At 45.2% G+C, this 14910-nt stretch overlaps 1 protein-coding gene across 1 annotated transcript in view; it reads left to right on the top strand.

Moving 5' to 3' along the window:
* The window catches only part of SORCS3 (sortilin related VPS10 domain containing receptor 3), a gene marked incomplete at its 5' end in the record, with an annotated part of 489210 nt that overhangs the window by 440869 nt on the left and 33431 nt on the right, over positions 1–14910 (top strand). The window contains 3 exons of the mRNA XM_084635451.1: positions 1348–1461; positions 3201–3372; positions 11187–11373. Of these exons, the coding sequence (XP_084491577.1) occupies positions 1348–1461; positions 3201–3372; positions 11187–11373 (473 nt within the window). The remainder of the gene's footprint in view (positions 1–1347; positions 1462–3200; positions 3373–11186; positions 11374–14910) is intronic.

The raw sequence follows: 14910 nt of genomic DNA, 5'->3' as shown, positions 1-14910 counted from the left end.
CAGGGCTCAAGCTAGCATGGTAAAAATAGCAGTGTGGATGTGGCAGCTCTCAAGCCAGTCACCAGAGTTCAAGCTTGCCTGACCCTGGGAGTCTGAGCTCTGGGGGTACGCTCCCAGCTGCAGGGAACCTTCTGTTGTGTAACCATTAGATTACTAGGGCAGCTCCACTGTTTGTTGTAAGTGCTGTTTTGGACAGGCATCAATCATGTCCTTGTTTGCTGAGTTAACCTGTCACTGTTCAGGCATGCTGTTAATCTTTATCCCTCTGCTAATCATTCAAGATCAGCTCCTGGCATTTTGTGCCTTGTGAAACGCTTCCCTGTCGTGAATGTGGCGAGATCCTGGAATGTGGTTTGGTTCATGGAACCAAAGAAAATGCAAAAAATTAAATGGCTATAGGTTTACTTATTTTAAAGAAAGCTAGAAGTGAATCAGATTTTCTTCCTCTCTTGCCACCACATGGAACAACAATCTTCCAAAGTTCTGCAATGCTTGCCATTCAGCAAAGCTTTCTGGGGCTACATTCTTCCACATTCTGTAGCAAAGCCCATCGACTGGGTGTTCCATGCTTCCAGGTTCAGTGTTCAGTGCTGCTTAGCATAGTATTAGCCTCCCTAATTTGGGCACTCACTGGGGTCCAGATCAGCAAATCACTTAATCATGTGTTTAAATCCATTCCAATATGCTTAATGCCCAAAACAAAGTCAATGGGGCTTAAGCATGTGTGCTGCTGAATCTGGATGGACTTAAGCATGCATTTAAAGTTAAGGATATATTTAAGAGCTTTGCTGAATCAGTTACTCTGGTTTTACTTTGCTGTGAGTCAAGACGCCTTCTGACACCCCTGGGAGTTTTGATCAAGAAAGGACACAGTGAAATCGGAACAAGGACTCCAAGTTTGGATACCTATTGATGGACTATAAGGCAGCATGAGTAGAAAGAACAGCCTGTTCCCCAATAAATAGCATGGCTTGTCAAAACCCCTGCATTTTCTCTTCCACAAAAGTTATCATAATTAAAAGTAAAGCTTGTTTTTATTGGGGAAAAGGAAGTTAGCTCAAATTTCCTAGCCAGCTCTAGTAAATAAGTGATTCCCGGAGATTGTGGTTACCCATGGCACATAGAATCTTAGAACTTGTAGGGCTGGCTGGGACCTCAAGAGGTCATCTAGTCCATCCCATTGCACGAGGGCATGATTAAGTGTACCTGGACCATCCCTGACAAGTGCTTGTCTGATCTGTTCTTAACCACCAATGTTGGGGATTCCACAGCCTCCTCAGGTAACCTGTTCCAGGGCTTAACTATTATGATCTGATTATGCTCCTCGTTACCTTTCTGTTTCCATAGTGACTATGGCTATGAAAGGCACAGTAACAACCAGTGCATCCCAGCTTTCTGGTTCAACCCGTCCTCCTTGCCAAAAGACTGCAGTCTCGGCCACCGCTACCTGAACAGCACTGGGTAAGTCCAGCTGGCTCTCGCTTTTGGTGACCTTTTTGTATTTACAGTAAGTCTGGACCATTAGCGTTATCTCTACCCTGCCTGGCGGTTTTCCAGCCTTATTTGCGAGTTGCTTTTTTGCAGCATCATCTATATGGAACTGTGCCTCACGCCTCAGCCACTGAGAGAAGTCCATTAACATAAGTGACATGTAGATATTACATTGCTATCTAGTGATATATGATCCTGGGAGCCCACACTTCAGGCCACCACTGCTGCAAAATTAAAGTACGAATCAAAATATCCACCTGAGCAGCTGCAGAACATGTAAATGGACACGCTCAGGGTGTTTTCCGTGATTTTTCATATAATTTGTTTCTTTTTTACTGTTTGTATTTATAACAACTCCTAAGGAAGTTTGGATTTATGCTGTGCATTCTTAACCAATTTTTCCCGCCTTCACTGTGTGTATTTAGTAGTTTGTTATTGTAGGGTTCCTATAGCACTAGGTCTGCACATACTGATTTGTTACTATGACATTCCTCATATTCTTAGACTGTGTGTGCTTTGAGGGCTGACGCAAGGTTGCTTATGAGTACCAGGCTCTGCCCAATGGTTCGTTTTGATACGGTGGCTCCAGAATGTTAGGCTGAAAATGCTGGTTTGTTTTGATAGGGTTTTTCTGGAACGCTGGGCTGCAGATGCTGGTTTGTTTTGGTAGGGTCGCTCTGGAACGCTGGGCTGCAGATGCTGGTTTGTTTTGGTAGGGTCGCTCTGGAACGCTGGGCTGCAGATGCTGGTTTGTTTTGGTAGGGTCGCTCCGGCACGTTGGGCTGCAAGATGCTGGTTTGTTTTGGTAGGGTCGCTCCGGCATGCTGGGCTGCAGATGCTGGTTTGTTTTGGTAGGGTCGCTCTGGAATAGTGGGCTGAAGACGCTGGTTTGTCATTTTTACATTCTTTGTGTGCCTCAGAAGATGTTTACTTGGAGGTCGGTTGTAGGGTTGCTTATGAGTGCCATGCCCTGCTCACCAATTTGCTCACAAGTGCTGGCTGTTTACTGAAGGGTTGCCAATGAAAATTGGGCTACTGTAAGGCCGTCTTCACAGTTCTCAGGAAACCACTCCGTGGTGAAAGATTATAATTAAAGTGGGCTGGCTGCAGCCGGGGGAGCCCCTGACATCAGGGCTGCACTGGAGTGGGAAGAGCTGCTGAAGTCCTGCCCACCTTCCCCAGTTCTATGAGGCAATGACTAGGAGGGTTAATCTCCCGGAACAAGGCAACAAATTGCCAAGTGTCCTCACAGGCAGCTAATCTCTTTGCTTTGCTTCTGAATGGAGCCAAGAGAAACCTGCTCCTTGAATCATTTAAAACTGAGCTGGACAAAACTCCTGCCAAATCATTCAGGGTGCCTTGGAGCAGAATAGGAGCAGACACAGTGTAACAAAACCATAATGAAATGCTATAATGCAGGAGACAGAACAGGGAGTTGAATAGGCCTTCTCCAGCTTTCAGTGGTACGTAGAGATTCGGCTCAACAATACGAATCTGTTCTCATGGGTGGAGCCGGGGTCTCCAGAGAAGGCTGGATCGTGATTTGTTTGGCTTCTGCGAATTAATAAAGCCTTTGATTTTCTTTGATGTGAGGGGAGCACTAGCAGGAGTGTGTGGGCTGTTAGCCTGGGGCAGCTCTTTGAAATGCGTACATTATAAAAATAAAACCTACTCTCCCGAGCCCCACCCGAATTGTCCATGTTCCCCAGGTATCGGAGGATTGTCTCTAACAATTGCACGGACGGGCTGCGGGAGAAATATGTGGCCAAAGCAGAGCAATGCCCGGGCAAAGCCCCGCGTGGGCTGCACGTCCTCACCACCGACGGCAAGCTGCTTGCCCAGCAAGGGCACAACACCACCTTCATCATCCTTATGGAAGAGGTAGGTCTCTGGGCTCATTGGACCGCTGAAGTGTGGGCTGCCCCTTCCTTTAATTTACTGGCTTCATTAGGAGAATGGCATTCAGGTGGCCACACTTCAAGCCTTTCACAGAAGGTGGGTGGAATGATGAATGTCCTAATGCATGGAGGGCTGCAAAGCTCTGCAAGGATCATGAAAAGGCTGGAGCAGCCTCGGCACTGGCTAGCCCAAGCCTGTAGAAAGTCACTCCAGGATAGGGCATAATTGTAGGGGAAGATTTTCGGAGACACAAAGAGCAGTGAGATGCCCAAATCTCATTGATTCTTTCAATGGGAATTGGGCTCCTTACTTCTGTATGCCTCTTTGAAAATCCAGCCGTTTCAGATGGGCTTAGAAATCCAGCTGAGACCATCTCCCTCCTCTTCCTTCTTCTGAAACACTAGCCCAGTTTGAGGTTAGTACAGATAGCACCAGGCAACACTTCTGTCTGTCACGGTCATAAGGAAGTCCCAAGCCAGAGTGATGCTGGTACTCCCCTTCTAGACCCCTACACTATTGATGCAAGCCCTGAATAAGGAAGTATACCTCTGGCTAGCTGCTAGTCCCCTCTGATACTATAGGAAGTGATGATGGCCATGTATTGTATTGCAATAGTGCTGAGGAGCCTTAGTCATGGACCATGGTGCTAGGTGCTGTGCAAGAGATCAATGGACAATGCTAGCTTAGGTCTTGCTGCACAGTTCTGCAGCTGGTGGCGGATTCTGTGGCCAACCCCACATCTGCTGGATAAGGCCTTTTTCTGGGTCCTTGACAGCAGTTGCAATAAAAGGACCTTTTGCCTGATGGCCTCTATTGAGGACCCTAGAGAGATAATTCACCATGTTGCAAAAATCCCCATTATGGTTTCAACTACCTAGTTCCCTGTCTGACAGTCTCAGCTTAGAGGGCAATGGCCGAATAGAACACAAGAGGCTCAGCAACTCTCTCCCCCCAGAGGAGCTCCCTGGAGGTCAGAGTTGAGGACACAATGGAGAAATCTGTGTCTGGGTGGGTTTCACTGCTCATGATCTGTGGCAAAGTAGAGGGGCCAGGTCACTGCCCTGTTTCTGGGTGGTTACACTGCTCAGGCAGCTACACAGGGGCAGCTGGGACTCCTCTGGTCTGGGGTAAAGCCACTGCAGCTGGCTGTGCGCCATCCAATCTGCCCCCAACACGCCTGGGCTTGGGGTCATGACTGGGGGTAAGAGGGGGCAGGGCCAGAGATCACTGCCCCCTAGCCAGTCCCCATCAGTATAAAGCCCCTAATGGGCTGGCCCTTGGGATCAGGGAAGGTTGATGTGCGACTTAGCACCACTTTCACCTCCCTCATTCAGATGCACCCAGGGAGAGCTTGATGTGGCTGAGGATTATGCCTGAGTGATCCAGGCCCCAGGGCACTCAGAGCGGCATCTTGAACCACCGTGTAGTTGCCATGAGCCTTTGGCACATGATTTGTCAGGATCTCTTGGAAATCACAGACCTTTGTTCTGATCCCCTTTGCCAACCTCCCATGGATAATCGATTGCTGTGGCTTTCCCTCTAATACCTCTCTGTATTCAGCAAGGAGGCCTACGTTTGGGGTGCATTTGTCCAGAAAACTTCACCACCATGCAGTGGATTGACATAAAGCCTTAACAGATCGCTGATTCTTGGTACGCTCTCAGGACGATTTTCAAAGGCATGTGTAAGGACATCAGGCACCCAAATCCCACGTAAATGGTATTTAGGGGCCTAAATCCATCAGGCTTCTTTAAAAATCCCAGCTGTATCCATTTTGGACACTGCCATTTTGTGGATACCTTTAATAAAACATAATTTCCTTGTTAAAAATCTCCCGGCAGACACTGAATGTGCACGCAAGAAAGAAACATGGGAAATTATCAATTGCCTTCCCTGGGTCACAATAAACAGGGCAGATTGTGTAGATGGGATCAGAATAGAAGTGTTAAATCATCCATGGTAAAAAGAAAGAGAGAATTTGAGAAATCAGGTTTACTTGGCATTCTGTGTTCTGTTTGTTTATCTTTGTGCATTTCAGTCAGCTCAGACAATAAAACCACGTTGGTCAGCTTCATTGTCTGTTTCTGGTCTATTTTGCTTTCCTACTCTAATTCAATGGAGGTGTGTTTAGGTTCCCAAAGGACAGAGGGATGCTTTAATATTTTTAAAAGTAAAACTTTTGTCATTGATTTCTTTTAACCTAAATACCATGATTATGAATTATGTGCATTATGGTATCTTCTAAAGACCCCAACCAAGATCAGGACCCATTGAGCTAGGTGCTGGACAAACACACAAAAAGAGACCATCCTGGCCCCAAATCATTCACAGTCTTCACAGAAAAGGCAGAGGAGGGGTAGGAGGGGAAACAGTATTAGGGAGGTGAAATGATTTGCCCAAAGTCACAAAGCTGGTGTCACTGTGAGATCTGGGACCAGAAGCCATCTCTCCTGACTCATAGTTTAGTGACCTAGCTATGGTATCATGCTGTCTTCTAATACTTTTCTCTAACCTGAGGGTTTTTTTAAGCATCCACATATTTTTCATTAAAAATATAATGCAATGAAATGGTTCATTGTAACCAGTCTGAGATGATGGTGTCTCTTTGCATAGGTTCATATTCCTCCTGTTTCTGCACAATGGGAATTTCTCGTCTACCTGGCTGATTCTTTTATCTGTTTAGATTTGACAAGGTATAAAGATTTGTAGAGACATTATTGAGTGGGAGTTCAGAAAAGAACAGACAATCTAAAAATTAGGAATCTAGTAGTAATGTATTAGGGAACTCAAGCGGAACAGCTGTAGACAAAGAATGATAAACAGACAGGAATAAGGTTGCAAGCAAGGTAGTTGAAGAGTTGTGTTGGCACAAGGTTTCAGGAATTGAAGGCTCCGGTGAATAAACGGATAGGCAGGGTTAAGATGTTGAAAGGGGATCAGATATGATAGCTGCAGTGCCCTGTGCCTAAAATGTTATCTATTGTTACTAGAGGTGGTCAAAATGTGTCCATTGAAGCATTTTAATAATAGAAAATGGATTTTTCAATTAAATGGAAATTTTCATGACAAAAATTCTGTTATGGAGAATTTTTGGTGGTTTTTTTGAGGTAAAATCAAAAAGTTTTCAGTTTTAAACAAACAAAATCAATTTTCAGACAAGAGAGGGAATTGCTTTTTTGAAACAAACCTGAAAACCTTAGGAAAAAAATTCAGAGAAAACAAAGAAATGTTCATTTGCCTCAGCTCTGATTATTACAAAACTTGAGGAAATATAGTAAAATCCCTGCTTCCCTCTAGTTTTCGTGCCAGAACTATGTCTGACCGGGCTTTAAAAAAATACTAATGCACCTCTGTGTGTGTGTGTGTGTGTGGTTGTGTGTGTGTTAGTTATGTGCTTGGCTTCATAGCATTCTAACAGTGTGCCAGACCCTGAGATGGGATTAGTGTGTAGCTCTGTTCAAGTTGGTGGACGACACAAGCTGATGATCTGGTCCAACGTCTCTGTGCACAGTTACAAGTAACTGTTATTTTGTCTATTTCTGGGTGTCCTGAACACACAAGTATGAATGGCTGAACCTGAGCTCATCCATGAGGAGCTGAAGGTTGTGCCATATGTTCTTCAGAAAGGTAATTTCCCCTAGATTTATGGTGGATCTTGGATTTTACCATATGGCGTAGCTGGCTGTTAAAAGATCTCCATGCTGGTAATCCTACAATAAGCACATGGTGGTGGGTTTTATATATTGAAGGTATATATAGCTTTGTTATAATTTCATTAATTTAGCTCTGGATTGTGACTTAGATTGTGCAGTTAAGCAATGGAGTAAGAAGGAATAAGAATGCACTCTCACATGAGCTCCCTGGACGTAGGGTCCGGGCAGACACAAGGAAGCATAGGTATGAGTCTCTTTATTGTTTTGCTGAAGTAGGTGGGAATGGAGTAAGTGAGCCCCTGGCTCCCTCTGCCACTCTGCACCAGGTGGGAGCTGCACCGCTGAAATCAGGTCCCTAACATTGCAGCCTTCACTCTGGTACTGCAAGGCGAGGACAAAGCTGCTCAACAGCAGGATTTTATTGCTAGCGAACTGAAAAAACAAGAACAAGCCTGAGCAAATCTTAGGACTCTGCATATTTATTCCTAGGTGGTAAAAATATGTAAATATATAAAGATATGGGTGGAAATCCTGGCCCAGTTGAAATCAATGGGAGTTTAGTATTGATTTCAGTGAGGCCAAGATTTCACCCATTCTCTTTCACCCTTGTGGGCTTCTGACAAATTGCCAGTGCAGCCCTCGGTTTGGAAAACTTTCCCAGCTGAGCTCCAATGGGGAAGAGCTGCCAAGGTATCCTATAGGTAACACCCATCTCCACCGATTCCCGCTGCCCATCAGCTGCCCCTAGCATTCCATTGACAGAGCTGCAAGCTTTACGGCAGGCCTCTACCACATTCCCATTGAGTTGTTTACAGGACCAAAGCTGTAGAAAGTGCCTCTTGAATAAATCTGGAGAGCAATGATTTTTATCCGTTTGAAATGCTTCCTCTTTGTTTCCACTTTAATTTATATTCATAAACCCATTGTACATGGGGCAAGCAGCCACCTTTCGATATTTCAAATACCAGTCCGCAGCTAAGGAAATGGGGAATGGCGGATTAGCACTATTGCTGGGTCTGCATTAAAGAGCCAGTAATTGGGTGGAAGGATCATCTGCTACTGTTTAGCTATTAGAAATCTGTTCCCTAATCTCCATGTCAAAACCTTCCCTTTATATAAAGGGGAGGGGAAAAAACCAACCAACAAACCGAAAACCCGGCCACCAAACAATAAGGAAAACAAAAAGAAAATGACATGGCACGAGCTTGGAACTCCAGAGATGGAGTTTTCACCCTGAGGTCACCAGGACTGAATCCAGACCAGCTGTGTTTTTACCATATGTTCAGCGGCCTCCCAATAGAATGAGTTTGTGGGCTCAGTGCAGGCCCTCACAGAAAAGTCCTGTGGCATTTAACAGGCAGTAGTGAATTCATAGATTCCCAGGTCCATAAGGGGACACTGCGATCATCTAGTCTGACCTCCTGTATAGGAGGCCGGAGAACTTCCCCAGAATAATTCCTAGAGCAGATTGTTTAGAAAAGCAATCCAACCTTGATTCAAAACCTTCCATTAGTAACCTTTCTATCCAATGTTTGAACTGTCCAGGAGAGTACAGTAGAGCATTTGGTCCTTGCTAAAGAATTCTATAGGATGGTTAAAAAGTGTCTTCACCCTCTACTAAATCCTCTGGGTTTTATAGCACTCGGTTACATTTCTATAGAAGCCTGTTGGCTTCCTCCCTGTCAAATTCTATAGAACTTTTCCATATTCCAAGAGAACAAAGGCGAAATGCAAGCCCCATTGAAGTCAATGGCAAAACTCCCCTTTGATTTCAATGGCGCCAGGATTTCACCCAAGTGTCGTCCTCACAAAAGCTACATGCATGCACAGCACCCTGGCTCGTAGTCCCAGCAGAGAGGCCATGGATGGAATGGACCTGGGGGTTAAGTGATACAATCCCTATGGCTCAAGGCAAAGATACATTGGCAGGGAAGAAGCTAACACAGTCACTCTCTGAGCTGTGGAAGAAGAGATTCCACTCCCCGGCGCTGTCAGTCCAGCTCTGAAAGTCACTAAGCAGAAGTAAGTTGTAAAGGGAGGGAAAGATTTGTCCCGGAGCCTGAGTGGACATGCTGCTGTGTCATCGGCTTTGTCCACCTTTGGAAATTCTGTTGCGTTTCCTAAGCCACTTTCCAGTTGATTGGCTGTTGCTTGTAAATTCAGGTAGTTATGGTCTCCAAAGGACCACCTACAACCTCCAGCCAATCCTCTTCTCTGCCCTCAACGTACCTTGAGGGTTGCAGGGAGGGAGCCAGCTCTCTCAGCTTTAAGGCTGTTGAGGATGCTATCCTATTGGGGGGCATCCCAAGCATGGAATTATAGAAGGCTTCTGTTCCCTTTGTGCCACTTGACCTGTGCAGAGAGAGCAGATCAGAGCAGAGAATCTACCCCTAAATCTGGTTGTTATTGTGGGAAGCTATCCCTGTTTTGCATAGCAAAGGCAAAATGGTGCTTTTAATCACCTGGCCCCTTTGGGGTTTAATGCAGCCCTGTGAGTATGGTAGTTTATTCCAGTGAAGTCCGAGGGAGGGAGGTGGAGAAGCATTCACTGGGTCTGAGCTGCATGGTAGTTTCCCTCCACTAGTTAGACCAGCATGTAGTGGATCGCCATCATTCGCCTTGATCCTGAGCCTGCAAATTGTAGCTTGTGGGAGTTTTGCTGTTGTCTTGCATGGGAGCAGGCTGTTCACAGCAGCTCATGAGAGCATGTTAAACTCAGGAGCAGTGGTTGGTCTTGAGCTGGAATTTCTCTCCTCTCTCTGAATATACATAGAGATAGAATCTGTTTGATTTCTGGAGTGGAGCATCCCAGGGATGTACTCAAACATTCTCTCTCTTTTACCCACTTTCCCAGTCCAAACTGGATGTGATTGGAATCCTTATCACCTTAAAGAAAGGATTTTGGGTTGTGAGTGCTTATCTGCACAGAGAGCTACACAGATTTAAAGTAAGGGGTGATTTTAAACTGACTTACTTAAATCAGTGAAGAAGGCCACGTGGACGCTTTTATTTTGGTTTAAAGCAGACTTATTTTGATTTAGCCAATTGGAAACAAATGTAAAAATAAACCACTTTGGGCCTGTCTTCACTGCAGTTAACTCGGGCGCTTACCTGCGTTTTAGCCCAAACCTCCCTACCATCCACACAGCAAAACCTTTGACCTGGGTTTGGAGGTGCTCTAATTTCAGGCAAGCTCACCCCACTGGGGGCATAGGTTAGAGCCCGGGGCCCTGGTTTAACTGAGGCTGGAACCTGCCCACTTTGCAGCGAGAATGCAGGCTAGGTCACTCAAGGGCTGACAGTCCTCCAATGCCCTCCCTACAATTCCCTGCAAAGGGCAGACAGGTTCTCCCACAACTGACACAGTTGACTGGGAAAGAATCCTAGAGTATCTCAGCCCAAAGAACCATGGGATATGCCTCCCCAGATACACACGGGCGAGTGCAGGAACAGTGAGGATGTAGTAACATGGAAAGGGCTTTGCTGTGACCGCATCCTGCCTGGGTTAGGCTAACCTGGCTTCTCAGCCCCAGGTGCTGATCACCTGGGTTAACTGTTCAGTGAAAACATATCCTCTGATATAATTGTTTAACTGAACTGGTTTAAAAACTGATTTAAATGAAACCATTGCAGCTTCTGCAAGTAGACAAGGCCTAAGCCTCTGGGATTTCTTGTCTGCAACTATTCGCTCATTTATACGCCCTCTTCTTCATGTATGCAGTGCACTCCAGCAGCACCTGGAAGGCGCTCCTAGCTAATCCTCCAGCAGAGACATAACCTGTCATCTACGCAGCTTCTCCCATCTCAACTGCCCCCAATATAGACACATATCAGGCGACACATAAGCAGCACTGTAGTGGCATTCTCCCCCCTTGAACCACTGGATCAGGGGTAGGAGGATAGCACCTGCTCAGACCTCTTAATGTCCAGGTTGTTCTGGGCATTCTGATATATAATAGATATAATGTACGAGCTGGAGCTGGTGCTGGTTGTGTTTGGGGCATTGCAGCACTTGGCGGAGATCGTTTTGCCATGTGCCGGGGTTGTCTTCGCACCAACAAAGTGAAGCTGAGCAGCGGGATGGAGTGGAACATCAATCACCCCTCTCAGCTGAGTTCCTAACCACTGTGCTCTCCGTTGCAGGGCGATCTCCAGAGGACAAACATCCAGCTGGATTTCGGAGATGGTATTGCCATGTCTTATGCTAATTTCAGCCCCATAGAGGAGGGCATCAGGCACGTTTATAAGAGCGCTGGGATTTTTCAGGTGACGGCCTACGCCGAAAACAGCCTGGGCTCTGACACTGCCGTCCTCTTCCTGCACGTGGTCTGTAAGTAGATGTGGGCGCTAAACTCTAGGGGTGAAATTCTGGCCTCACTGAGGCCAATAGAAAAACTCCCATTTACTTCAGTGAGGATGGTCACCCGAGGATTTATCTCATCCCGGCCTGTATACATGGCTCGGAGCTCATGCACTCCTGGCCCTTTAAGCAGCCTCCTGACCTGCAGGGTGAATTTCACTGCCTTGTCAAAGAAGATTCTCCTTCCATACATGCAATGAGGGGTTTTAAAGGGCCAGCTCTGCATGCAGGGGATTGGTGAACATACTTCAGACAGCATGAATCAATCCCGCAAAACACAACTCAAACTTTCATAGAATCATAGACTATCTGGGTTGGGAGGGACCTCAGGAGGTCATCTAGTCCCACCCCCTGCTCAAAGGCAGGGCCAATCCCCAACTAAATCATCCCAGCCAGGGCTTTGTCAAGCCTGACCTTAAAAACCTCTAAGGAAGGAGATTCCACCAACTCCCTAGGTAACCCGTTCCAGTGCTTCACCACCTTCCCAGTGCAAACGTTTTTCCTAATATCCAACCTAAACCGCCCCCACTGCAACTTGAGACCATTACTCCTCGTTCTGTCATCTGCTACCACTGAGAGCAGTCTAGGTCCATCCTCTTTGTAACCCCCTTTCAGGTAGTTGAAAGCAGCTATCAAATCCCCCCTCATTCTTCTCTTCTGCAACTAAACAATCCCAGTTCCCTCAGCCTCTCCTCATAAGTCATGTGCTCCAGCCCCCTAATCATTTTTGTTGCCCTCCGCTGGACGCTGTCCAGTTTTTCGACAAACGTTTCCTTAGGGTTTGAAAAACTTGAGGTCGTTTCAGCTGCTGTTTGTGATGTTTATATTTCATTCTCATGTGCTGCTTCACTTTGTGGTTCTGGACAGCTCTGAAAATGATAAAACACCTCAGGATTGGTTTATTCCATCAGTATTTCCAACTTTGCAGAAAATGCTACATAGCTCACAAGTGAACCTGGTCTCACCAGTCTTTCCATCAGTTTCTAGACCAAAGAGAGGCAGACAAGCTTCTGAAGGAGCAATATAAATGCCCAGAAATACACACTGCCTTGGCTTGGCTTATTGCTGTTATGAAACAGATCCATAAAAAAACACTGCAGGAAATAATTAAATAATGTTACCACCTCTCGTGATTTTATTGCAAATCTCAGGATTAGAGCTAGTTGGAAAATTTCCATCAGAATGATTTTTCGACAGAAAATGTGGTTTCCACAAACTCAAAATGTTCCGTGGACAACATTTTTTGATTTTCCATCAGGCAAATCAAAATGAAATATGTTGATACGAATTCCTTCAACATGAGTTGAAACCTTTCAGTTTGTTAAACTGCACTAAAACATTTGGTTTCAAGTCAATTCAACATTAAACTGCATCAACATACGATGTTGTGGTGCCTATGGGAGTTGCAGTTCGGGTGCTTCGTGCCTCCATTCTCTCCTGTGGACTCCTTCACTGATCTGCATCTCCCATGATGCACCTCAGTCTCACTTCATTGAGCCATGGGATATGTGGTCCACCCAGGGTGCCTGGCACTGAGAGAAGAATGAGGCAAAATCAATTGAATGCTGATAGTCCTCCAATGCCCTTTCCCACAGTTCCTCCCAAAGGGCACACAAGTTCTCCCACAATTGACACTGTTGTCTGGGAAGAAATCCTAGAGCCTCTCAGCACAAAGAACCATGGGATATGTCCCCCCAGACACACATGGGTGAGTGTAGAAACAGTGAGGATGCAGTAATATGGGTAGGGCTTTTTTGGTGGGCATGTTCACACCTGAGCTACGCTAACCTGGCTGCTCAGACCCAGGTGCGGATCACCAGGGTTAGTTGTTCAGTGAAAACATACCCCCTGAGACCAAACTAACAGGGGTTTGCAACAGTTTAACTGAACTGGTTTAAAAACTGATTTAACAGATAAAGAGGCAGATACAGTTTAAAGTTGAACTGACTCGAAACAAAGCATTTCAACATTTCTGAATCAAAATTGTTTGGAACTTTTCACGTTAGAAAAAGTTTTGTTATTTTAGTATGTCTCAATATGGGACGAAAACAAATACAGAAATATTGGACTTTTCAGTGGGATAGAAATCCTGATTTCTATGAACCTCTGCTCTTGATATTTGCTCTTTTCTGAAAGCCCCAGTTCCTAAGGTCACGTGACTATGTTAAAATCTCAGCTTTCATTTTGAAACCAAGTAAATTTCTAGGCCTCATGGCTTCAAGAAAAGCTTGAAAATGGGATCCAAGTATATTCTAAAGGCTCAGAAATCAGAAGAAAAATAAAACGAACTCCAAATATATTGTTCTTTTTTATTATCCTGATTTTTGGGTCTGTGCCATGATTTTTGACTGTTTGGGATTGGCAATGTTGCTTAAATATCACAAAGCCATTAGGCCTGTAACATTTTCTGGGGCATTAATAATATGGGAGTACTTGTATAGCGCTTCCCATATTTAATGTATTTGACAAACATTAGCTATTTTATCCTCTCAAATGCGAGTGAAGGAGGTCACAATCATTAACCCCATTTTACACATTGGGGAGTCAAGATCCAGAGTAGTTCAGTGACTTTCTTAATGCCACAGAAGAGAGTTAATGAGTGTAGCACCCAGGATAAGAATTCAGGAGATCGGAGCGTTCTGCCCTGTGCTTGGACCATTAGACCACCTAGTCTGAGAGCTCCTACTGCAGTCACTGCTATACCCTTCAATCCAAGTTCCTGACGGAAGTTCATAAAACTCCATTATCTTCACCCTCAGCCTGCAAATACACCTTCTCTCCCTCCTGCTGTGCTCCCCGAGGGGTACCCTTATCTAAAGTTTCCAAATGGCCAAGAGCCTGTGGAGAGGGTCGATTTTAAACTCCGAGCTAGGTGTGTGAAAGAGAAAAATGTCCCTCGAATCTCGTATCATGCTTGTAATTCCCTCAAAATCAAGCACAACTGCATTTAACATCCAGTTATTGGAGCGTTAACTGCTCTTGGCATCACCTTGGGCCATTAGCTAACAAAAGTAGTTGTTAGCCAGTAATAGCAACCCATTGCTCAGGGATTATTTAATTTTATTATTGGATTTGCTGTTCGATATTGAGATTCTAAAGCCGGGGACTCATGTAGCCCTGTTGAGCCACTCTGTCTTCTTCTTCTCCCTTGTCCTCTTAGACCCCATCACTGTGCCTTAAGACATGTAGCTTGATCTAAAGATTATGCGTTAATTATATTGATTACTTAAAATTCCCAGTTATCACTTTGAGGATTGACAGGTTCTTGTCCCAAGATCAGGCCCAGTATTATTAAAATTACTGTTCAGTTGGGAACCCCTATGTGCACAGTTGCAACACTCACACTTTAGGAACCCTTCTGTACTTATAATAGTTTATTATTACCTTTAGCAAAGTCACAAATACTCTCACCCAGCAAGGTAGGTAGAGACAATACAAAACATACATCTGAACATCCATATACTCACGCCATCCCTTGCAGAGCAACCTGAAATGTTAGCCATTATC

Source organism: Lepidochelys olivacea (assembly GCF_965140295.1).
Source record: "Lepidochelys olivacea isolate rLepOli2 genome assembly, chromosome: 7".
NCBI lineage: Eukaryota > Metazoa > Chordata > Testudines > Cheloniidae > Lepidochelys > Lepidochelys olivacea.
Note: the sequence above shows the minus strand (reverse complement) of the source record. Positions and strands in the feature narration are given on the sequence as shown.